This window comes from Aegilops tauschii, chromosome 4, assembly GCF_002575655.3.
Source record: "Aegilops tauschii subsp. strangulata cultivar AL8/78 chromosome 4, Aet v6.0, whole genome shotgun sequence".
NCBI lineage: Eukaryota > Viridiplantae > Streptophyta > Magnoliopsida > Poales > Poaceae > Aegilops > Aegilops tauschii.
In genome coordinates, this window is record NC_053038.3 from 213,339,510 (window position 1) to 213,363,653 (window position 24,144).

At 43.1% G+C, this 24,144-nt stretch overlaps 1 protein-coding gene across 1 annotated transcript; it reads left to right on the plus strand.

Annotated features, from left to right (window-relative positions):
• Positions 1–2,275: 2,275 nt before the first annotated feature.
• LOC120962880 (uncharacterized) lies at positions 2,276–7,129 on the plus strand. Its single transcript, XM_073496488.1, has 11 exons — positions 2,276–2,285; positions 2,968–3,083; positions 3,623–3,829; positions 3,937–4,016; positions 4,125–4,211; positions 4,602–4,718; positions 5,228–5,360; positions 5,513–5,609; positions 5,862–5,972; positions 6,057–6,110; positions 6,610–7,129. The coding sequence occupies exons 3-10, from the start codon at positions 3,675–3,677 to the stop codon at positions 6,075–6,077; spliced, it is 801 nt and encodes a 266-aa protein (XP_073352589.1). The 5' UTR covers positions 2,276–2,285; positions 2,968–3,083; positions 3,623–3,674; the 3' UTR covers positions 6,078–6,110; positions 6,610–7,129.
• Positions 7,130–24,144: the final 17,015 nt, after the last annotated feature.

A 24,144-nucleotide genomic window follows, 5' to 3' on the forward strand; every position in this document is an offset into this window, starting at 1 on the left:
CATAACATGGCATGATACTCAACCAAGTATGATGCATGACAAGGCTATATGATGCTACTCATGGCAAAAGATGATGCATACAAGAGCAACACATCAAAGCAAGTTTAAATGAGGCCGGAATCAACACATAACACTTCCGGAAACTCCCCATACGCAAATTTCGAAATTGGTCCATATCTGAATAACAAATTATGTTGAAGTTGTTAAAAATCAATTTAAAGTGCACCATGATGATCTACGCATCTTTCTAGTCAAGTTACATATAAATTTCATTTAATTCGGAGCTACGGCCTAGAAGATATGAGCAAAACAAGTTAAACATTGCATTAATGCAAAATGCTTACAAACACAATCACAAACACTTCAAAACATGGATGCGACCTAGCATGATGAAACTACATGCAAAACCAAGCAAGTTTCATATAGATCATGCTCGAAACGGAGCAACGGTTCAACACATATACATGAAACAAGTTTAAAGGACAAGCTGTCCAAAACAGCAACTAGGCATATCGCAAGCATCAAAACAACATGCTACAAGAAAAAGATTGACACAACCATGATATGCATTTCAAGTACAGATTACATACTTGAAATGACATCAAGGTTCAGGTTCATAGGCATCAACGTTAACCAATATGATCAATGCAAGAAGCAACTTCATAACACAGATCATGACTTAGTGAAAAACAGGGCATACATGTGAGCAGGAATAACATATTGACATGTTGGATGCATGAAACAAGCATGCTAAAGTGAAAGATCATGAAAAACAAAAGCATGACATTAGATTAAAGGTTAAGCATGGCAAAACATGATTACTAAGCATCTCCATATAACTCCTAGATCAATGGCAATCATCAAGACAAGTAAGCAAGTCATAATAGATTCTCAGACTTTGTGAAAAACAGAGCAAGGCTGAAAACAGATTCATGATGCATACTTTGAGACAACAAAAGTATATGCTACAGGAAAATTTCGTGACATCACAGGGCATGTCAAGCATGTACATGTCAAGCACTACAAAACATGAACACTGAGCTACTGCTAGAAAACAATAGAACATGCTCAAAACATCATGGCAAGAATGCAAATCTAACATATAAAGCCTCCTAGACTACCCGCGTAACTCGAGGCATCGAGCGCGCAAGAAGTTTTTGTCCGCCCGTCAAATTACTGGTGGAGCGACAGTGTTTTTTTTTGGCCACTGGCATCTGCCCAGCCGTCGTTTTTTTTTCACGTCCTTGGCCGCTTCAGCAGAGGATGACGGGTGGGGTCATGAGACCGTGGGGGCCAGCGACCAGAGGCTGGGTTTCTTTGGATGCTACGTGAAGGTTGACAGAGGGTGGGCTGTTTCTGTTGGCTAAGGGCGGCACACGCGAACCCTAGTCCCAATCCACAACCCCCACGCCGCTCCCTCCTCCTTCCCTCAGCCGCCGCCATGCTCCCTCCCACCTCCTCCTCCTTCTCCGCCTAGGAGCCTCGCCGCCGACTGCTACTCCTCCACCGCCTCGCCTCTTCCTCCTCCTCGCCTTCCCATTGCTCGCGCGCAGGTCACCCGGCGGTAGGGGTGGTCATGGAGGCTTCCCAGACTGACGGAGGAGCACGCCGCCACCGCAGGCCGCCCGTCCCGACGCGCGTCCGCATCCGCCCCGACGCAGCCTGGCGGATCTTTCTCGGGAGGCAGCGAGAGTTGCAGGCGCCGCGGTTGGCGTGCACGCGCTACTCAACTGGGTCGTCGTGGCCAGGCTCGGCCGCAGCCTCCTGGGCACGGCCATGGTCGGCAACGCCTCCTGGTGACTCATCAACATGACTCAGTTCGTGTACGTCGTCGACAGCTCCTTCCCGGAGGCTTGGACGGGGTTCTCACGCAAGGCGTTCGCCAGCCTCGACGGCTTCATCAGGCTCTGCCTCACGTCTGCAGTTATGCTCTGGTTTGTACTTCCCTTGCTTCCTGGTCTAATTAGTATCTACAGACGCTTTGGGTCGTACTTCCATTGCTTCCTAATCTAATTAGTATCTACAGACGAAATTCTTTCATCACCCATCAGCGCTTCTGTTTCCTTCTGAGTAGGAGTGATTTTTGTGCTGCAGCTTAGAGATGTGGTAGTACACGGCAGTAATTGATGCCTCGACCGAGCAAGAGGATTCCCGTGCTGTGCACGCACCTGATCGGGTGGTCGTCATTTTCTCCGCCTTGGACAGCACCAGCTGAGCTATAGGTTGTCGGATCTGTTGTATGAGGCAATAATGAATAAGAGCAATATCAGCCTTTTAATGTGCAGGTTTATGACTACATTACAGATCTTGGTGGCTGCCTGTACATGCCATTTCTGTAGTTCGATTATGCATTACCTGCAATTAGTCAAGTGATTAGTTATTACCTGTAGTATCTGGACCTTATTTGGTTTGGTCAATTTAGTCATTCACCATCCATTTTTCTAAATTTATTGGTATTTTTAATATGTCATTTGTGTCAGCATACTAATTTCACATCTTGTAATTGTTTGTCTACCAGGAAATCAAATTATTAAGCTGTCTCTGTTGCAAATGGATAATGAGTAAAAACTACATTTATGAATATTATATGCAAAACTCTTCCTTTCTGCTGCTCCTATTTAGAGTGAGTCAAATATGTAGTAGATGCACTAATTTGGCTCATTGCCTTTCTTCATCATTGTGTAGATGCAAAACATTTTTCCCTTGTGCTGAATGTTTGCCACTGTTTCCATTTTTGCTCATTCTGATCTAACCAAACGGACCCCATGGATTTGAGGTTGTCATGCATGTAATGCTTGGATATGCCCTTATTTGTATCTAAATATATGGATGGTTGCCTTTTTATCATTTCCATTTATATATTTCACCTGACTTGCCATGCGTTGTGGGTTTGCTACCGAATGAACAGTTTTTTTATTTGCATTGTTTGTCATTCTCATGCTTATTATTTTTTGTTTCAGTTTGTAGGGGTTGTATGCTCCACCGTCTAAAATAAATCTAGCCAACAGGTGGTTTAGAGGCATTTTGTGGTGCCACTATTTTCTTTCAGGTTTAGGCACTTTGACTCTACTAACTTTAGCCAGGTTTGTATCATTAGATTGCGCGCTGCCTTTCATTGATGTATTTGCAAGCTATAGACATTTGCAGATCAACATGTTCAAAGTTTTATCCTCTTATGTTTTGCTGCCAATTTCTATGTTCACTTCAGTAATGTCTAATTTGGTGTTCTTTTATTTCTTCTGTACTGATGCTATTAATTACAACCTTCATGTGCACCTTGACTTACATCGATAATATTGCACGTAATTCCCTCTTTTTTATTGATGTGTGGTTTTATTAGTGTGATTAATTCCCTCTCTTTTTACTTTTTCATGTCAGGTACTACATGTACTTTTTGTGATGACAAGGGTAAATTACCAGCCAATTTTGGTACTAGCCAGATCAAAGATTTATGTCCTAAAAATGATTTGCTCGGCTTCATGCAATTGAATTGTTATCACATATTTACAAGCAAGCTCATATTTATATCTCCATGATCTCTTAACAGCGAGGGCTTACTGCTTCCCTCTAAACTCATATATTTATTGATAAGTGTTGTAGTTTTTGTATCTATTTCTTGCAGTTTATGTATCTATTTCTCTCTGGAGCTAGCTGAGTGGTCAACACCGAGGAAGATGGGGAAGACAGAGCCAGTGAGGAAGATGGCTCAGCCCTGCCACCGATGCCCACCGGCCACTCCCGTCGGTCACCAGCGTAGGAGGGGCGCACCATCGAGGAGCAGCAGGGGAGGAGAAGAGGATACACCGCCGGACTCCCTCTTCACTTTATGGTCGCATCTTCCCCTTGAGCTCCTTCCTCCATTCCCTTGCTTCCCTACCGTGCCCCTCCTGTGTACTTTTGATTTGGTTGTGAAATTGTACTCAATGGTGCTTGCAGGTCCGTGTACAATTTATTCCAGTGCTCGACTCGGTGTCCGTCCCAACAAAACCTAACATGTCGGTGCGAAATTCTGCTAGGTATGCTTCTCCCTCCCATCAACTCCTTCTTATTATTCATATAGATACATTTTTCTCATTTTACTGATGCCCTTTTCTTGCCATGTTTTTGGGTGTTCCTTCCTACAGCCAGCTTGACCATTTGCTTTGGAAGGAGTAATTCAACTCAGAAAGGACAAATGATTTGCGACTATTTTTTTCCTACAATCTCTTTAGGTCGATTATTCTTTTTTTCCTGCCATTTTTCTTTGCTTTGGCAGTGTATTTGCTTATTTCCTTCTCTGGAGCTTGGGCATATTGGTTGTCTTGTTGGCTCTTTTACTAGCAGTCTTTCCTTTTCAGTATATGGGAGAGATTACAAGCTTACACATATAGTTTAGTTATTAAGTTTCTAAATAAGTTCTGCCTGAGAGTACATATTTTGTATCCATTGCTTATTTAATCCATTGAGATCTATTCTCTCCAGTTCATACTGTATGTTTGCATTTAACTTGGAACTTGCATGCTTACTTCAAAATTGGAATGTGACTTTTGCTTGCTGATAGATTCAGTTATGGTGTGGTTGCCTACTACTCAAAATTAGTTATATCGCATCATAAATTTCAGGAACCGCATCACAACAGATCAATGGCATTGTAGGTTCAGTGGCCATGTATGCTGAATATCCCCTCACTATACAAGATTGGATTTTAGTCTATACAAGCCATCCTCTCAGCTGCTCAGGTAGTTCTTCTTCCTCATTATCAATGAATAATTAAGTTGGTTACAAAATATGCTTGAAGATTGCAACACAGAGATTGCCTGGCAGACTAAAATAATTAGGAGCTTTTGATTGGACCCTTCAAGCAATAGTGTAGTTAATATGTTAATTATTAGATTATGTTACTAGAGTATTAGAAGAATTTTTTGATATATGTATTTATAGGATTATGTGATATTTGATGCAAAAAAATGATGGCCAGGCACTATACTACGCATAAGTAAAATTTCCAGTTTTTTCTTTTTGAGGTCAGTACCAGAACCTATAAAGAATGTTAGCTTATGATTAGACCCTTGCTGATTCATTTACCAAAACCCAGAACCCAGGTTGTCACAACACCACTTTGTAGTTTTGTTCCTCAGTAGAAAGTCGCTTAGCTGACGTTACAGCGTGAGGTCTTCTGAACTTTCCCTGTCATGCCTTTGGTACCTACACGCTGTTGCATATGTCCGACAGTGTCGTGTCTCTCTAGACACAGGTGAATGCACTGGACTTTTTGAGATCGAGGCCACCAACGGCATATGCCAAGGGTGTCCATTGACTACCTGCCCAAGGTCTGGATTCACCGAGGAGGTACAACCGGACACTTGGTCGGCTGCCTACTGGTCTGGAAACTACACAATATCTCTGCATGAATCTCTATGCTCAGTTGGGCTACAACTAATTTATCATCGTTTCATCTTATTCTATAATGCAAACATCATGTTTTTTCATCAAGAGAAAGAACATTAAGAAAAAAATTCTCATTCTATTGTAGCAATAGCGACTGTACAAATAGCGGCACTGTGTTTGGTCATTTGTTCTTGTGGCTTCGTGGCCATGGGCACTTTACTGCTTTGTTCCAAAAAAACCTGGTATGTTTATTCTGCTGGTACAGCTACTCTTTGGCTGGGACATTTTAGCTTGGAATAACATAAATGAACCTAAAATTTCTTATTATTTTATATCACCTTTTGTATTGATGTCCTTGTGCACACCATCTGGATGCTTTGAAAGTATTTACCCAGCTTTATTTTGATTTGAGTTGTCTTTATGTCAAGGACTATCACATAGAATTAAGAAAGGCCATAGTTAACCAGAATAACAACTGCGGCATTTCCTTGCAGAAATCTATAATGAAATTTGCAGTGGTGATGATAGCGGGTCTTCCGAATCGCTTCCTCAGCCTAACAACAGAGCCTACAAACCAACTTTTATCAACATCGGTAATGATGCTGGTAAGCACACCACGACAGATTTACTTTTTAAAACCTAGTGCTTATACTCACCTTTAAAACCTCTTACTGTTTATAACTCTGTAGGCCCTTCGCACCGTCGCATGAAAGCCAAGAAAAAAAAGGAGCACACATTGCATGGTACAAAACCGTCTACCATTACCGTTGTCATGCTATTATACCTAATTTTATTTGCCTGCCTATTCATACTAATCTTTCAAACCCTCTTCATGATTATCATCATACAACGCCTACAACTAAATCCATAAACCAAAGAAGGCTGAACACAAGGATTACATAACCCGTACGATCAAACAATGTTTTCATTTGCTCTACTAATACCAGTACATGCATATGCTTACACCAACCATTTTATATACCATTGAATAGGGGCACCAGGCACTATCTACTTTCTAAGCTTTGATAGTCATTGCATATGGGGAAACAAATGAGGCTATACAAGAAGCGGCTCACACGTTTTCCACTCAAAGAATGCCAATACCCTATACACATCACCTGCAATTGTATATAACATTCTTCTTAGTGTTGTTACCTTTCATTTCCAATATTTCTTTTCTCGTTGTTGTTACCTTTCATTTCCAATATTTCTTTTCTCACTGTTGTTACCTTTCATTTGCAGTATTCCTTGGTCAGTTTTACCAAGAAATATCTCTGCCGCTGTATTGACCCAAAGCTTTATGACTTGCTAATAAAATCTAGAGATGGAAATCCCTGCATCAAAGCCCGTCTAATCAAAGGAGTCAACAATAGGGCAAAAATTACTAGAGGCTGGGCAGGCTTCTTCCCCGCAGCTAATATGAAGGAAAGAGAAATATATGCCTTCGCTTTCAAGCGCAACTACAAGCGCTTGGGTCTCACCGTGCACGCCCTCTGAGCATCATGTTCAGTCTACTAAACTAAGCAATTAGCCTATGAAGTTCTATGTGTATAGCTTCACTCTAAAAATCTGTTAGCTTTTGGCACTGGACTCTTTGGTCATCATGTTCAGTCTACTAAACTACCTAAATAGCCTAGGAAGTTCACTTGTGACCAAAGGAATCCATTTACATTGCCCTATATATAATCGTCAATCAATATCCTAGAAGACCTAAAAGGGAAACTAATACTTTCTACAATCCAAGTTTAACCCTATTATTGTATGGGCGCAACCGGGTCATCTAGTGATAACAGATTCACAGACTTAGTGGAATTTAGTGAACATGGCAAAAACAGCGACAAGTAGACATGTTTGCAAGCTCTGTTAACTCAATATAAAGCATATAATGGCATGTGAATAAAACCAACATAAAGAAGGCATATTTGTGCAGCTACTCATGGCAAGAACATGGCCATAGGATGTACAGAACACTAGCTATTCACATGACAAAACTGAACTTACTGATAACAGGCTGACAGAAACATTATTTAACAAATTTAGGGCATTGTAATGATAATCTACGGCAGGCTGTAATAGCAAACAAGGGCACAGATTGAGAGAGCACAACAAGATCTACAAAACATCATTACTGAGAATCTCTAGATTATGCATGGATTCACTTGTAGCATCCAGTTAACATGGCAACATAATGTAGCAGATTCCGACTTGGCAGAAATCACTGTCACTGAAATCAGCAACAACAAGTACCCTACTTTGCAAGCTTGTTCTAGTCACCACATGGCATATAAAAATATATGTATTGCACCACTGCAAAGATGGAATGAATATGCTCCTAAATATGTTTATATGATTATCAAAATATAATCACACAGAATGGTATGAAAAAGACAAATCAGGAAGTTATATTAATTTCCAGTAGATTATATCATTTAGCACTTTCGCAACAAGGATTAAAGCATCAAGATGGACAGTAACATGCATGCAAACTACACCATCTTCTAGATCACTTAGGGATGAACATTTTTACATATTATGCACGCAAAACCAAGCTATATGCACGAAGTTATGACAGTTCAAACATGAGCACGTAATGAACTGCAATAGGGACTTCGTGAAAAGCAACCTCCAGATCTAGGGTTTCGGGTCGAGGTGGATGGCGATGGTGGTGGCCGGAATTGGAGTCCGGCGAGGCGGGTCCGGAAGCTATGGCGAGCGGGAGGGCCGGCGGACGACGGGGACGCGCGAATCCGGGCGTGGGATCCCCGAATCCGGCGATGGCGGGGCCGGGCGGCGGAGATTGGCGGCGAACTCCGGTGAAGAGGATGGCGGCGCAGGCGAGGGGCGGCGTGGTGGCGCTCGGCAAGGCGGTGGGGTTTCACCGCGGGGCGAGCGGGGCGCTCGGGCGGCGGCGCGCGGCTCTGGGCTAGCTCGGGCCCGCGATGGGCCTGGCGGGCCGCGGCGCTGGAGGTGACACGTGGCACACCCCAGTTGGCGTGGGCGGGCGGCGAACAAGTCCGGCCTCAGTGGACGCGCCTGGCGGCGGCGGAAGAGGGGAGACTAGGGTTTGCCCGAGAATTTGGAGGGTGAGGTGTATATTTATAGGTAGAGGGAGCTACGATAGGGATATTGAGGTGCGGTTGTTGCCCACACGATCGTGATCCAACGGCGAAGAGCATGGAGGGGGTTTAGATGGGCTAGTGGGCTGTTATGGAGGGGTGTTGGGCTGCAAATAGAAGGAGCGCTTCGGTTAACGTGGTTAGTAGTTGGGGTATCAAACGACCTCCAAATGGAACGAAATTTGACAGGCGGCCTACCGGTTATGTACCAAGCCACTCGAAAAATCTTGGCCCATTCCGAGAACGTTTTTCTCCCGCTCACAAAACGAGATCTGGAAGGTGCGGGGGGTGTATGTGAGAGTGTCGGATGCCGAAACGGACAACGGAGAAAACTGGGAAACCCGAACGGATGCAAGTTTTGAAAAAACTGTAGATGAACTGCACGTGATGACATGGCAAAGAGTAACATGCAAGCGAATTGATGATCCACAAGTATAGGGATCAATTGTAGCTCTTTTCGATAAGTAAGAGTGTCAACCCCAATGAGGAGCAGAAGGAAATGACAAGTAGTTTTCAGTAAGGTAATGTCTGCAAGTGCTGAAATTGTAAGTAGCGGAGTAGTTTGATAGCAAGATAATTTGTAACGAGCAAGTAACGATAGTAGTAACAAAAGTGCGGCAAGGTAACTCAATCCTTTTGAGGAAAAGGACAGGCCAAAACGGTCTCTTATGATAAGCAAAGTGTTCTTGAGGGTACACGGGATTCTCATCTAGTCACTTTCATCATGTTGGTTTAATTTGTGTTCACCACTTTCATAATTTGATATGTGGGTGGACCGGTGCTTAGGTGTTGTTCTTACTTGAACAAACCTCCAACTTATGATTAACCCTCCCGCAAGCATCCGCAACTACGAGAAAAGTATTAAGAAGAAATTCTAACCATAGCATTAAACTTTTGGATCCAATTGGTCCCTTACGCAATAGGGCATAAACTGGGCTTTAAGCCTCTGTCACTCTCGCAACCCATCATCTAAGTGCTACTCCACAATGCATTCCCTTTGGCCCGAATACAGCGATAAGTAGACATGTTTGCAAGCTTTGTTCACTCAATATAAAGCATATAATGGCATGTGAATACAACCAACAGAAATAAGGCATATTGTGCAGCTACTCATGGCAAGAACATGGCCATAGGATGCATAGAACACTAACTATTCACATGACAAAACTGAACTTACTGATAGTAGGCTGACAGAAACATTATTTAACAAATTTAGGGCATTGTAATGATAAGCTACGGCAGGCCGTAATAGAAAATAAGGGCATAGATGGATAGAACATAATAAGATCTACACAACATCCGTACTGAGAATCTCTAGATTATGCATGGATTCACTTGTAGCATCCAGTTAACATGGCAACATAATGTAGCAGACTCGGATGGCAGAAATCACTAAGTCACTGAAATCAGCAACGGCAAGTACCCTACTTTGCAAGCTTGTTCTAGTCAGCACATGGCATATCAAAATATATGGATTGCACCACTGCAAAGAAGGAATGAATATGCTCCTAAATATGTTGATATGATGCTCAAAGTATAATCACACAGAATGGTATGAAAAAGACATATCAGGAAGTTATATTAATTTCCAGCAGATTATATCATTTAGAACTTTTGCAATGAGTATTAAAGCATCAAGATGGAAAGTAACATGCATGCAAACTACACCATCTTCTAGAGCACTCAGAGATGAACATTTTTACATATTATGCATGCAAAACCGAGCTATATGCACGAAGTTATGGCAGTTCAAACATGAGCACATAATGAACTACAACAGGGACTTGGTGAAAAACAACCTCCGGATGTAGGGTTTCGGGTCGAGGTGGATGGCGACGGTGGTGGCCGGAATCGGAGTCCGGCGAGGCGGGGCCGGCAGCTACCGCGAGCACGAGGGCCGGCGGACGGCGGGGACGCGCGGATCCAGGCGTGGGATCCCCGGATCCGGCGACGGCGGGGCCGGGCGGCGACGCGATGGCGTGGGCGGCGGAGATTGGCGGCGAACTCCGGTGTAAAGGCGGCGGAGCAGGCGAGGGGCGGCGTGGTGGCACGGGCGACACTCGGCGAGGCGGCGCACGGCGGCGGGGGTTCGCCGCGGGGCGAGCGGGGCGCTCGGGCGGCAGCTGGTGTGGGCGGGCGGCGGACACGTCCGTCCATCGGTGGACGCGTCCGGCGGTGGCGGGAGAGGGGAGACTAGGGTTTGCCCGAGAATTTGGAGGGGAGGTGTATATTTATAGGTAGAGGGAGCTAGGAGAGGTATATTGAGGTGCGGTTTTTGCCCACACGATCGTGATCCAATGGCGAAGAGCATAGAGAGGGTTTAGGTGGGCTAGTGGGCTGTTATGGAGGGGTGTTGGGCTGTAAAGAGAAGGAGGGCTTCGGTTAACGTGGTTACGGTTGGGGTATCAGACGAACTCCAAATGGAACGAAATTTGACAGGCGGCCTACCGGTGATGTACCAAGGCCACTCGACAAATCTCGGCCCATTCCGAGAACGTTTTTCTCCCACTCACGAAACGAGATCTGGAAGGTGCGGGGGTGCATGTGAGAGTGTCGGATGCCGAAACGAACAACGGAGAAAACTGGGAAACCCGGACGGATGCAAGTTTTGAAAAAAATGCAGATGAAATGCACGTGATGACATGTCAAAGAGCAACAAGCAAGCGAATTGATGACCCACTAGTATAGGGATCAATTGTAGCTCTTTTCGATAAGAGTGTCAAACCCAATGAGGAGCAGAAGGAAATGACAAGTAGTTTTCAGTAAGGTTATGTCTGCAAGTGCTGAAATTGTAAGTAGCGGAGTAGTTTGATAGCAAGATAATTTGTAACGAGCAAATAACGATAGTGGTAACAAAATTGCAGCAAGGTACCTCAATCCTTTTGAGGCAACGGACAGGCCAAAATGGTCTCTTATAATAAGCAAAGTGTTCTTGAGGGTACACGGGACTTTCATCTAGTCACTTTCATCATGTTGGTTTAGTTTGTGTTCACTACTTTGATAATTTGATATGTGGGTGGACCGGTGCTTAGGTGTTGTTCTTACTTGAACAAACCTCCTACTTATGATTAACCCTCCCGCAAGCATCCGCAACTACGAGAAAAGTATTACGAAGAAATTCTAACCATAGCATTAAACTTTTGGATCCAATCGGTCCCTTACGGAATAGGGCATGAACTGGGGTTTAAGCTTCTGTCACTCTCGCAACCCACATCTAATTGCTACTCCACAATGCATTCCCTTAGGCCCAAATACAGCGACAAGTAGACATGTTTGCAAGCTTTGTTAACTCAATATAAAGCATATAATGGATGTGAATACAACAGATAGAAAGAAGGCATATTTGTGCAGCTACTCATGGCAAGAACATGGCCATAGGATGCATAGAACACTAGCTATTCACATGACAAAACTGAACTTACTGATAACTGGCTGACAGAAACATTATTTAACAAATTTCGGGCATTGTATTGATAAGTTACGACAGCTGTAATAGCAAACAAGGGCATAGATGAAAAGAGCATGCCAAGATCTACAAAACATCCTTACTGAGAATCTCTAGATTATGCATGGATTCACTTGTAGCATCCAGTTAACATGGAAACATAATGTAGTAGATTCAGACTTGGCATAAATCACTAAGTCACTGAAAACAGCAACAGCAAGTACCCTACTTTGCAAGCTTGTTCTAGTCACCACATGGCATATCAAAATATATGGATTGCACCTCTTCAAATTTGGAATGAATATGCTCCTAAATATGTTGATATGATGCTTAAAATATAATCACACAAAATGGTATGAAAAAGACAAATCAGGAAGTTATATTAATTTCCAGCAGATTATATCATTTAGCACTTTCACAACGAGGATTAAAGCATCAAGATGGAAAGTAACGTGCATGCAAACTATGCCATCTTCTAGAGCACTCATAGATGAACATTTTTACATATTATGCCCACAAAACCGAGCTATATGCACGAAGTTATGGCTGTTCAAAGATGAGCACGTAATGAACTGCAATAGGGACTTGTGAAAAACAACCTTCGGATCTAGGGTTTTGGGTCGAGGTGGATGGCGAGGGTGGTGGCCGGAATCGGAGTCCGGCGAGGCGGGGCCGGCAGCTACAGCGAGCGGGGGGGCCGGCGGACGGCGGGGACGCACGGATCCGGGCATGGGATCCCCGGATACGGCGACGCGGTGGCACGGGCGGCGAAGATTGGCGGCGAACTCCAGTGAAGAGGGCGGGGGCGCAGGCGAGGGACGGCATGGTGGCGCGGGCGGCGCTCGGCGAGGCGGCGCACGATGGCGGGGGTTCGCCGCGGGGTGATGTCTACTACACAACCTTCTTCTTGTAGACGTTGTTGGGCCTCCAAGTGCAGACGTTTGTAGGACAGTAGCAAATTTCCCTCAAGTGGATGACCTAAGGTTTATCAATCTGTGGGAGGCGTAGGATGAATATGGTCTCTCTCAAATAACCCTGCAACCAAATAACAAAGAGTCTCTTGTGTCCCCAACACACCCAATACAATGGTAAATTGTATAGGTGCACTAGTTTGGCGAAGAGATGGTGATACAAGTGCAATATGGATGGTAGATATAGGTTTTTGTAATCGGAAAATATAAAAAAAATCAAGGTAACTCATGATGAAAGTGAGCGTAAACGGTATGGCAATGCGTTCAAACAAGGCCTAGGTGCAAGTTCTCTCAACAATAATAACATAACTGGATCATATAACAATCCATCAACATGCAACAAAGAGTCACTCCAAAGTCACTAATAGCGGAGAACAAATGAAGAGATTATTGTACGGTACAAAACCACCTCAAAGTTATCCTTTCTGATCTATCTATTCAAGAGTCCGTAGTAAAATAACACGAAGCTATTCTTTCCGTTCGATCTATCCTAGAGTTCGTACTAGAACAACACCTTAAGACACAAATCAACCAAAACCCTAATGTCACCTAGATACTCCAATGTCACCTCAAGTATCCGTGGGTATGATTATACGATATGCATCACACAATCTCAGACTCATCTATTCAACCAACACAAAGAACTTCAAAGAGTGCCCCAAAGTTTCTACCGGAGAGTCAAGACGAAAACATGTGCCAACCTCTATGCATAGATTCCCAAGGTCACGGAACCCGCAAGTTGATCACCAAAACATACATCAAGTGGATCAATAGAATACCCCATTGTCACGACGGGTATCCCACGCAAGACATACATCAAGTGTTCTCAAATCCTTAAAGACTCAATCTGATAAGATAACTTCGAAGGGAAAACTCAATCCATTACAAGAAAGTAGAGGGGGAGAAACATCATAAGAAGCAACTATAATAGAAAAGCTCGCGATATATCAAGATCGTGCCGAATCAAGAACACGAGAGAGAGAGAGAGATCAAACACATAGCTACTGGTACATACCCTCAGCCCCGAGGGTGAACTACTCCCTCCTTGTCATGGAGAGCGCCGGGATGATGAAGATGGCCACAGGTGAGGGATCCCCCCTCCGGCAGGGTGCCGGAACGGGTCCCGATTGGTTTTTGGTGGCTACAGAGGCTTGCGGCGGCGGAACTCCCGATCTAGGTTATGTTCTGGAAGTTTGGGTATATATAAGAGGTGTTGGCGTCGGGAACAAGTCAGGGGGGTCTCCGAGGCGGCCACGAGGTAGGGGGCGCGCCCAGGGGGTAGGGCGTGCCCCCACCCTCTTGGGTGCCTCAGGACTCTTATGGCCCATCTCCGATACTCCGTGGGCTTCTTCTGGTCCAAAAATAATCTCCGTGAAATTTCAGGTCAATTGGACTCTGTTTGGTATTCCTTTTCTGCGATACTCAAAAATAAGGAAAAAAACAGAAACTGGCACTGGGCTCTAGGTTAATAGGTTAGTCCCAAAACTCATATAAAATAGCATATAAAACATCCATGATTGATAATATAATAGCATGGAACAATCAAAAATTATAGATACGTTGGAGACGTATCAAGCATCCCCTAGCTTAATTCCTGCTCGTCCTCGAGTAGGTAAATGATGAAAACAGAATTTTTGATGTGGAATGCTACCTAAGATATTTATCAATGTAATCTTCTTTATTGTAGCAAGAATATTCAGATCTGAAAGATTCAAGACAAAATTTTAATATTGACATAAAAATAATAATACTTCAAGCATACTAACCAAGCAATTATGTCTTCTCAAAATAACATAGCCAAAGAAAGCTCATCCCTACAAAATCATATAGTTTGGCCATGCTTCATTTTCGTCACACAAAATGCTCCCATCATGCACAACCCCAATGACAAGCCAAGCAATTGTTTCATACTTTAGAATTCTCAAACTTTTCAACTTTCACGCAATACATGAGCGTGAGCCATGGACATAGCACTATGGGTGCAATAGAATATGATGATGGGGGTTGTGTGGAGAAGACAAAAAAGGAGAAAGTATCACATTGACGCAGCTAATCAACGGGCTATGGAGATGCCCATCAATTGATGTCAATCCGAGGAGTAGGGATTGCCATGCAATGGATGCACTAGAGCTATAAATGTATGAAATCTCAACAAAAGAAACTAAGTGGGTGTGCATCTAACTTGCTTGCTCACGAAGACCAAGGGCATTTGAGGAAGCCCATTATTGGAATATACAAGCCAAGTTCTATAATGAAAAATTCCCACTAGTATATGAAAGTGACAATACAAGAAACTCTCTATCATGAAGATCATGGTGCTACTTTGAAGCACAAGTGTGGAAAAAACATAGTAGCATTGTCCCCCTTTTTTGGGGCCTTCCCTTTTTTTATTTGGCCTTTCTCTTTTTTTTCCTTGCTTTTTTTTGGCCTTTCTCTTTTTTTCCTTTTTTTCGGGACAATGCTCTAATAATGATTATCATCGCACTTCTATTTATTTACAACTCCATGCTTACAACTCGATACTAGACCAAAATATGACTCTATATGAGTGCCTCCGGTAGTGTACCGGGATGGGCAATGAATCAAGAGTGACATGTATGGAAAATTATGCATGGTGGCCTTGCCACAAATACGATGTCAACTACATGATCATGCAAGGCAATATGACAATGATGAAGTGTGTCATAATAAACGGAACAGTGGAAAGTTGCATGGCAATATATCTCGGAATGGCTATGGAAATGCCATAATAGCTAGGTATGGTGGCTGTTTTGAGGAAGATATAAGGAGGCTTATGTGTGATAGAGCATATCATATCACGGGGTTTGGATGCACCGGCAAAGTTTGCACCAACTCTCAAGGTGAGAAAGGGCAATGCACGGTACCAAAGAGGCTAGCAATGATGGAAGGGTGAGAGTGTGTATAATCCATGGACTCAACATTAGTCATAAAGAACTCACATACTTATTGCAAAAATCTACAGGTCATCAAAACCAAGCACTACACGCATGCTCCTAGGGGGATAGATTGGTAGGAAAAGACCATCGCTCGTCCCCGACCGCCACTCATAAGGAAGGCAATCAAAGAACACCTAATGCTTCAAATTTGTCACACAACGGTTACCATACGTGCATGCTACGGGACTTGCAAACCTCAACACAAGTATTTCTCAATTTCACAATTACTCAACTAGCACGACTCTAATATCACCATCTTTATATCTCAAAACAATTATCAAGTATCAAACTTCTCATAGTATTCAATGCACTTTATATGGAACTTTTTATTATATCCCTCTTGGATGCCTATCATATTAGGACTAATTTTATAACCAAAGCAAATTACCATGCTGTTCTAAAAGACTCTCAAAATAATATAAGTGAAGCATGAGAGTTCATCTATTTCTTCAAAATAAAACCACCGCCGTGCTTTAAAAAGATATAAGTGAAGCACTAGAGCAAATGACAAACTACTCCGATAGATATAAGTGAAGATCAATGAGTAGTCGAATAATTATGCAACTATGTGAAGACTCTCTAACATTTAAGAATTTCAGATCTTGGTATATTATTCAAACATTGAGCAAAACAAAATAAAATAAAAAATGATGCTCCAAGCAAAACACATATCATGTGGTGAATAAAAATATAGCTCCAAGTAAAGTTACCGATGAACGAAGACGAAAGAGGGGATGCCATCCGGGGCATCCCCAAGCTTAGGATCTTGGTTGTCCTTGAATATTACCTTGGGGTGCCTTGGGCGTCCCCAATATTAGGCTCTTTCCACTCCTTATTCCATAGTCCATCGAATCTTTACCCAAAACTTGAAAACTTCACAACACAAAACTCAACAGAAAACTCGTAAGCTCCGTTAGTATAAGAAAATAAATCACCACTTTTGTACTGTTCTGAACTCATTCTAAATTCATATTTGTGTAATATATACTGTATTCCAACTTCTCTATGGTTCATACCCTCCGATACTACTCATAGATTCATTAAAATAAGCAAACAACACATAGAAAACAGAATCTGTCAAAAACAGAACAGTCTGTACTAATCTGTATCAAACATATACTTCTGGAACTCCAAAAATTCTGAAATAAATTGGTGGACGTGAGGAATTTATCTATTGATCATCTTAAAAAATAATCAACCTAAAATCACTATCCAGTAAAAAACAGCAGCTTATCTCGTGAGCGCAAAAGTTTCTGTTTTTTACAGCAAGATCGCATAGACTTCACCCAAGTCTTCCCAAAGGTTCTACTTAGCACAAACACTAATTAAAACATAAGACCACACCTAAACAGAGGCTATATGAACTATTTATTACTAAACAGGAGCAAAAAGCAAAGAACAAAAATAAAATTGGGTTGCCTCCCAACAAGCGCTAACGTTTAACGCCCCTAGCTAGGCATGATGATTTCAATGATGCTCACATAAAAGATAAGAATTGAAACATAAAGAGAGCATCATGAAGAATATGACTAGCACATTTAAGTGTAACCCACTTCCTACGCATAGGGATTTTGTGAGAAAACAACTTATGGGAACAATAATCAACTAGCATAGGAAGGCAAAACAAGCATAACTTTAAAACTTTAAACATATAGAGAGGAAACTTGATATTATCGCAATTCCTACAAGCATATGTTCCTCCCTCATAGTAATTTTCAGTAGAATCATGAATGAATTCAACAATATAACTATCACATAAAGCATTCTTTTCATGAGCCACAAGCATAGAATTTTGGGATAATTCGATTTATGCCCCTAGTTGTGTCCCACTCGTCTGTTTTACCCCTAATTCCCAAAAGTCACCGGTTCTGTCCAAGTCACTTTGCTCCTCTTATGCTTTTGCCCTTTGACCGTTTGACCGTCAGTTTGAAAACTTCATAACTAATTCATACTGAATCAGAAAATGCAAATAAGATACCAAAATGTTCAGAAAAACATCACCTATATGCCAGTGTCATTTGCATTCATGAAAAAAGTGTTGGAAAGTGCACATCCGAGTTTTAGCTCTTTTGATACCACCATGAATAGTGAACTCTAAAAAAATTCAAAAAAATTCAAAAAAAAATATGGTGGCGAAGACCAACAAATGTTCTAAGTGATTGCCAAGTTTCCTTAGGGAACGACATTCGTGGCAGTCATGGCAAAAAATTAATCTATTTTGGAGTGTTGATTGTTTTTTTTGCCGCGGCACCCACGAATGTTATTCCCTGATGAAACTGGGCAAGCACTTAGAACATTTGTTGTTCTTCGCCACCATATTTTTTTTGAATTTTTCTGAATTTTTTTAGAGTTCACTATTCATGGTGGTATCAGAAGAGCTAAAACTCAGATGTGCACTTTCCAACACTTTTTTCATGAATGCAAATGACACTGACATATAGGTGATGTTTTTCTAAACATTTTGGTATATTATTTGGATTTTTCTGATTTAGTATGAATTAGTTATGAAGTTTTCAAACTGATGGTCAAACGGTCAAAGGGCAAAAGCATAATAGGAGCAAAGTGACTTGGACAGAACCAGTGACTTTTGGGAATTAGGGGTAAAACAGACGAGTGGGACACAACTAGGGGCATAAATATAATTATCCCTAGAATTTTTATTACTCACCACATAAGCAAATTTCTTCTCATGAATAGAAGTGGGAGCAAAATCAACAAAATAACTATCATGTGAGGCATAATCCAATTGAAAATTAAAATCATGATGACAAGTTTCATGGTTATCATTATTCTTTATATAATACATATCATCACAATAATCATCATAAATAGCAACTTTATTCTCATAATCAATTGAAACCTCTTCCGAAAGAGTGGATTCATCACTAAATAAAGTCATGACCTCTCCAAATCCACTTTCATAAATATTATAAGATTCAACACCCTCGAAAATAGTGGGATCATTACTTCGTAAAGTTGACACTCTTCCAAATCCACTTTCATCAATATAATCATCATAAATAGGAGGCATGCTATCATCATAATAAATTTGCTCATCAAAACTTGGGGGACAAAACATATCATCTTCATCAAACATAGCATCCCCAAGCTTGTGGCTTTGCATATCATTAGCATCATGGGTATTCAAAGAATTCATACTAACAACATTGCAATCATGCTCATCATTCAAATATTTTATGCCAAGCATTCTATGTAATTCTTCTTCTAATACTTGAGCACAATTTTCCTTTCCATCATTTTCATGAAAGACATTAAAAAGATGAAGCATATGAGGCAACCTTAATTCCATTTTTTGTAGTTTTCTTTTATAAACTAAAATAGTGATAAAACAAGAAACCAAAAGATTCAATTGCAAGATCTAAAGCTATACCTTCAAGCACTCACCTCCCCAGCAACGGCGCCAGAAACTGCTTGATGTCTACTACACAACCTTCTTCTTGTAGACGTTGTTGGGCCTCCAAGTGCAGAGGTTTGTAGGACAGTAGCAAATTTCCCTCAAGTGGATGACCTAAGGTTTATCAATCCGTGGGAGGCGTAGGATGAAAGATGGTCTCTCTCAATCAACCCTGCAACCAAATAACAAAGAGTCTCTTGTGTCCCCAACACACCCAATACAATAGTAAATTGTATAGGTGCACTAGTTCGGCGAAGAGATGGTGATACAAGTGCAATATGGATGGTAGATATAGGTTTTTGTAATCTGAAAATATAAAAACAGCAAGGTAACTAATGATGAAAGTGAGCATAAACGGTATTGCAATGCGTTGAAACAAGGCCTAGGGTTCATACTTTCACTAGTGCAAGTTCTCTCAACAATAATAACATATCTGGATCATATAACAATCCCTCAACATGCAACAAAGAGTCACTCCAAAGTCACTAATAGCGTAGAACAAACGAAGATATTATTGTAGGGTACGAAAACACCTCAAAGTTATCCTTTCTGATCGATCTATTCAAGAGTCCGTAGTAAAATAACATGAAGCTATTCTTTTCGTTCTATCTATCCTAGAGTTCGTACTAGAATAACACCTTAAGACACAAATGAACCAAAACCCTAATGTCACCTAGATACTCCAATGTCACCTCAAGTATCCGTGGGTATGATTATATGATATGCATCACACAATCTCAGATTCATCTATTCAACCAACACAAAGAACTTCAAAGAGTGCCCAAAAGTTTCTACCGGAGAGTCTGGACGAAAACGTGTGCCAACCTATATGCATAGATTCCCAAGGTCACGGAACCCGCAAGTTGATCACCAAAACATACATCAAGTGAATCAATAGAATACCCCAATGTCACCACGGGTATCCCACGCAAGACATACATCAAGTGTTCTCAAATCCCTAAAGACTCAATCCGATAAGATAGCTTCAAAGGGAAAACTCAATCCATTACAAGAGAGTAGAGGGGAGAAACATCATAAGATCCAACTATAATATCAAAGCTCGCGATACATCAAGATCGTGCCGAATAAAGAACAAGAGAGAGAGAGAGAGATCAAACACATAGCTACTGGTACATACCCTCAGCCCCGAGGGTGAACTACTCCCTCCTCGTCATGGAGAGCGCCGGGATGATGAAGATGGCCACCGGTGAGGGATCCCCCCTCCGGCAGGGTGCCGGAGCAGTGCCCCGATTGGTTTTTGGTGGCTACAGAGGCTTGCGGCGGCGGAACTCCCGATCTAGGTTATGTTCTGGAAGTTTGGGTATATATAATAGGTGTTGGCGTCGGGAACAAGTCAGGGGGGTCTCCGAGGCGGCCATGAGGTAGGGGGCGCGCCCCCCACCCTCGTGGGTGCCTCAGGAATCTTCTGGCCCATCTCCGATACTCCGTGGGCTTCTTCTGGTCCAGAAATAATCTATGTGAAATTTCAGGTCAATGGGATCCCGTTTGGTATTCTTTTCTGCGATACTCAAAAACAAGGAAAAAACAAAAACTGGCACTGGGCTCTAGGTTAATAGGTCAGTCCCAAAAATCATATAAAATAGCATATAAAACATCCATGATTGATAATATAATAGCATGGAACAATCAAAAATTATAGATACGCTGGAGACGTATCACGGGGCGAGCGGGGCGCTCGGGCGGCAGACCTCCGGGCTCGCTCAGGCCCGCGATAGGCCTGGCGGTCCGCGGCGGCGGAGGTGACACATGGCACACCCCAATTGGCGTGGGCGGGCGGCGGCGGCGGGAGAGGGGAGACTAGGGTTTGCCCGAGAATTTGGAGGGGGAGGTGTATATTTATAGGTAGACGGAGCTAGGAGAGGGATATTGAGGTGCGGTTTTTGCCCACATGATCGTGATCCAACGGCGAAGAGCATGGAGGGGGTTTAGGTGGGCTAGTGGGCTATTATGGAGGGGTGTTGGGCTGCAAAGAGAATGAGGGCTTCGATTAACGTGGTTAACCGTTGGGGTATCGAACGACCTCCAAATGGAACGAAATTTGACAGGCGGCCTACCGGTGATGTACCAAGGCCACTCAACAAATCTCGGCCCATTCCGAGAACGTTTTTCTCCCGCTCACGAAACGAGATCTGGAAGGTGCAGCAGGTGCATGTGAGAGTGTCGGATGCCAAAACAGACAATGGAGAAAACTGGGAAACCCGGACGGATGCATGTTTTGAAAAAAATGAAGATGAAATGCACGTGATGACATGGAAAAGAGAAACACGCAAGCGAATTGATGACCCACAAGTATAGCAATCAATTGTAGCTCTTTTCGATAAGAGTGTCAGACCCAATGAGGAGCAGAAGGAAATGACAAGTAGTTTTCAGTAAGGTAATGTCTGCAACTGATGATATTGTAGGTAGCGGAGTAGTTTGATAGCAAGATAATTTGTAACGATCAACTATCGATAGTAGTAACAAAAGTGCAGCAAGGTAGCTCAATCCTTTTGAGACAAAGGACAGGCCAAAATGGTCTCTTATGATAAGCAAAGTATTCTTGAGGGTACACGGGATTTTCATCTACTCACTTTCATCATGTTGGTTTAATTTGTGTTCACTACTTTGATAATTTGATATGTGGGTGGACCGGTGCTTAGGTGTTGTTCCTACTTGAACAAACCTCCTACTTATGATTAACCCTCCCAGAAGCATCCGCAACTATGAGAAAAGTATTAAGAAGAAATTCTAACCATAGCATTAAACTTTTGGATCCAATCGGTCCCAGAATAGGCATAAACTGGGGTTTAAGCTTCTGTCACTCTCGCAACCCATCATCTAATTGCTACTCCACAATGCATTCCCTTAGGCCCAAATATGGCGACAAGTAGACATGTTTGCAGGCTTTGTTAACTCAATATAAAGCATATAATGGCATGTGAATACAACCAATAGAAATAAGGCATATTTGTGCAGCTACTCATGGCAAGAACATGGCCATAGGATGCATAGAACACTAGCTATTCACATGACAAAACTGATCTTACTGATAACAGGCTGACAGAATCATTACTTAACAAATTTAGGGCATTGTATTGATAAGGTAAGATAGGCCGTAATAGCAAACAAGGGCATAGATGGATAGAGCATAAGAAGATCTACAAAACAACCTTACTGAGAATCTCTAGATTATGCATGGATTCACTTGTAGCATCCAGTTAACATGGCAACATAATGTAGCAGATTCAGACTTGGCAGAAATCACTAAGTCACTGAAATCAGCAACAGGAAGTACCCTACTTTGCAAGCTTGTTCTAGTCACCACATGGCATATCAAAATATATTGATTGCACCACTTCAAAGATCGAACGGATATGCTCCTAAATATGTTGATATGATGCTCAAAATATAATCACACAGAATGGTATGGAGAAGACAAATCAGGAAGTTATATTAATTTCCAGCAGATTATATCATTTAGCACTTTCGCAACGAGGATTAAAGCATCAAGATGGAAACTAACATGCATGCAAACTACACCATCTTCATATTATGCACGCAAAACCGAGCTATATGCACGAAGTTATGGCAGTTCAAACATGAACACGTAATGAACTGCAACAGGGACTTGGTGAAAAACAACCTCCGGATCTAGGGTTTCGGGTCGAGGTGGGTGGCGACGGTGGTGGCCGGAATCGGAGTCCGGCGAGGCGGGGCCGGCAGCTACGGCGAGCGGGAGGGCCGGCAGACGGCGGGGACGCGCGGATCCGGGTGTGGGATCCATGGATCCCGCGACGGTGGGGTTGGACGGCGACGCAGTGGCGCGGGCGGCGGAGATTGGCGACGAACTCCAGTGAAGACAGCGGCGGCGCAGGCGAGGGGCGGCGTGGTCGCGCGGGGGGCGCTCGACGAGGCGGCGCACGGCGGCGGGGGTTCGCCGCGGGGCGAGTGGGGCGCTTGGCCGGCGGCGGGCGGCTTCGGGCCCACGATGGGCCTGGCGGGCCGCGGCGGCGCGCGGGACGGGCGGGGGCGGAGGTGACACATGGCACACCCCAGTTGGCGTGGGCGGGCGGCGGACACCTCCGGCCGTCGGTGGACGCGTCCGGCGGCGGCGGGAGAGGGGAGACTAGGGTTTGCCCGAGAATTTGGAGGGGAAGGTGTATATTTATAGGTAGAGGGAGCTAGGAGAGGGCTATTGAGGTGCGGTTTTTGTCCACACAATCGTGATCCAACGGCGAATAGCATGGAGGGGGTTTAGGTGGGCTAGTGGGCTGTTATGGAGGGCTGTTGGGCTGTAAAGAGAAGGAGGGCTTCGGTGAACGTGGTTAACCGTTGGGGTATCAAACGACCTCCAAATGGAACGAAATTTGACAGGCGGCCTACCGGTGATGTACCAAGAACACTCGACAAATCTCGGCCCATTCCGAGAATGTGTTTCTCCCGCTCACGAAACGAGATCTGGAAGGTGCGGGGGTGCATGTGAGAGTGTCGGATGCCGAAACGGACAACGGAGAAAACTGGGAAACCCAGACGGATGCAAGTTTTGAAAAAAATGCAGATGAAATGCACGTGATGACATGGCAAAGAGCAACACGCAAGCGAATTGATGACCCACGAGTATAGGGATCAATTGTAGCACTTTTCGATAAGTAAGAGTGTCAAACCCAATGAGGAGCAGACGGAAATGACAAGTAGTTTTCAGTAAGGTAATGTCTGCAAGTGCTGAAATTGTAAGTAGCGGAATAGTTTGATAGCAAGACAATTTGTAATGAGCAAGTAACGATAGTAGTAACAAAAGTGCAGCAAGGTAGCTCAATCCTTTTGAGGCAAAGGACAGGCCAAAACGGTCTCTTATGATAAGCAAAGTGTTCTT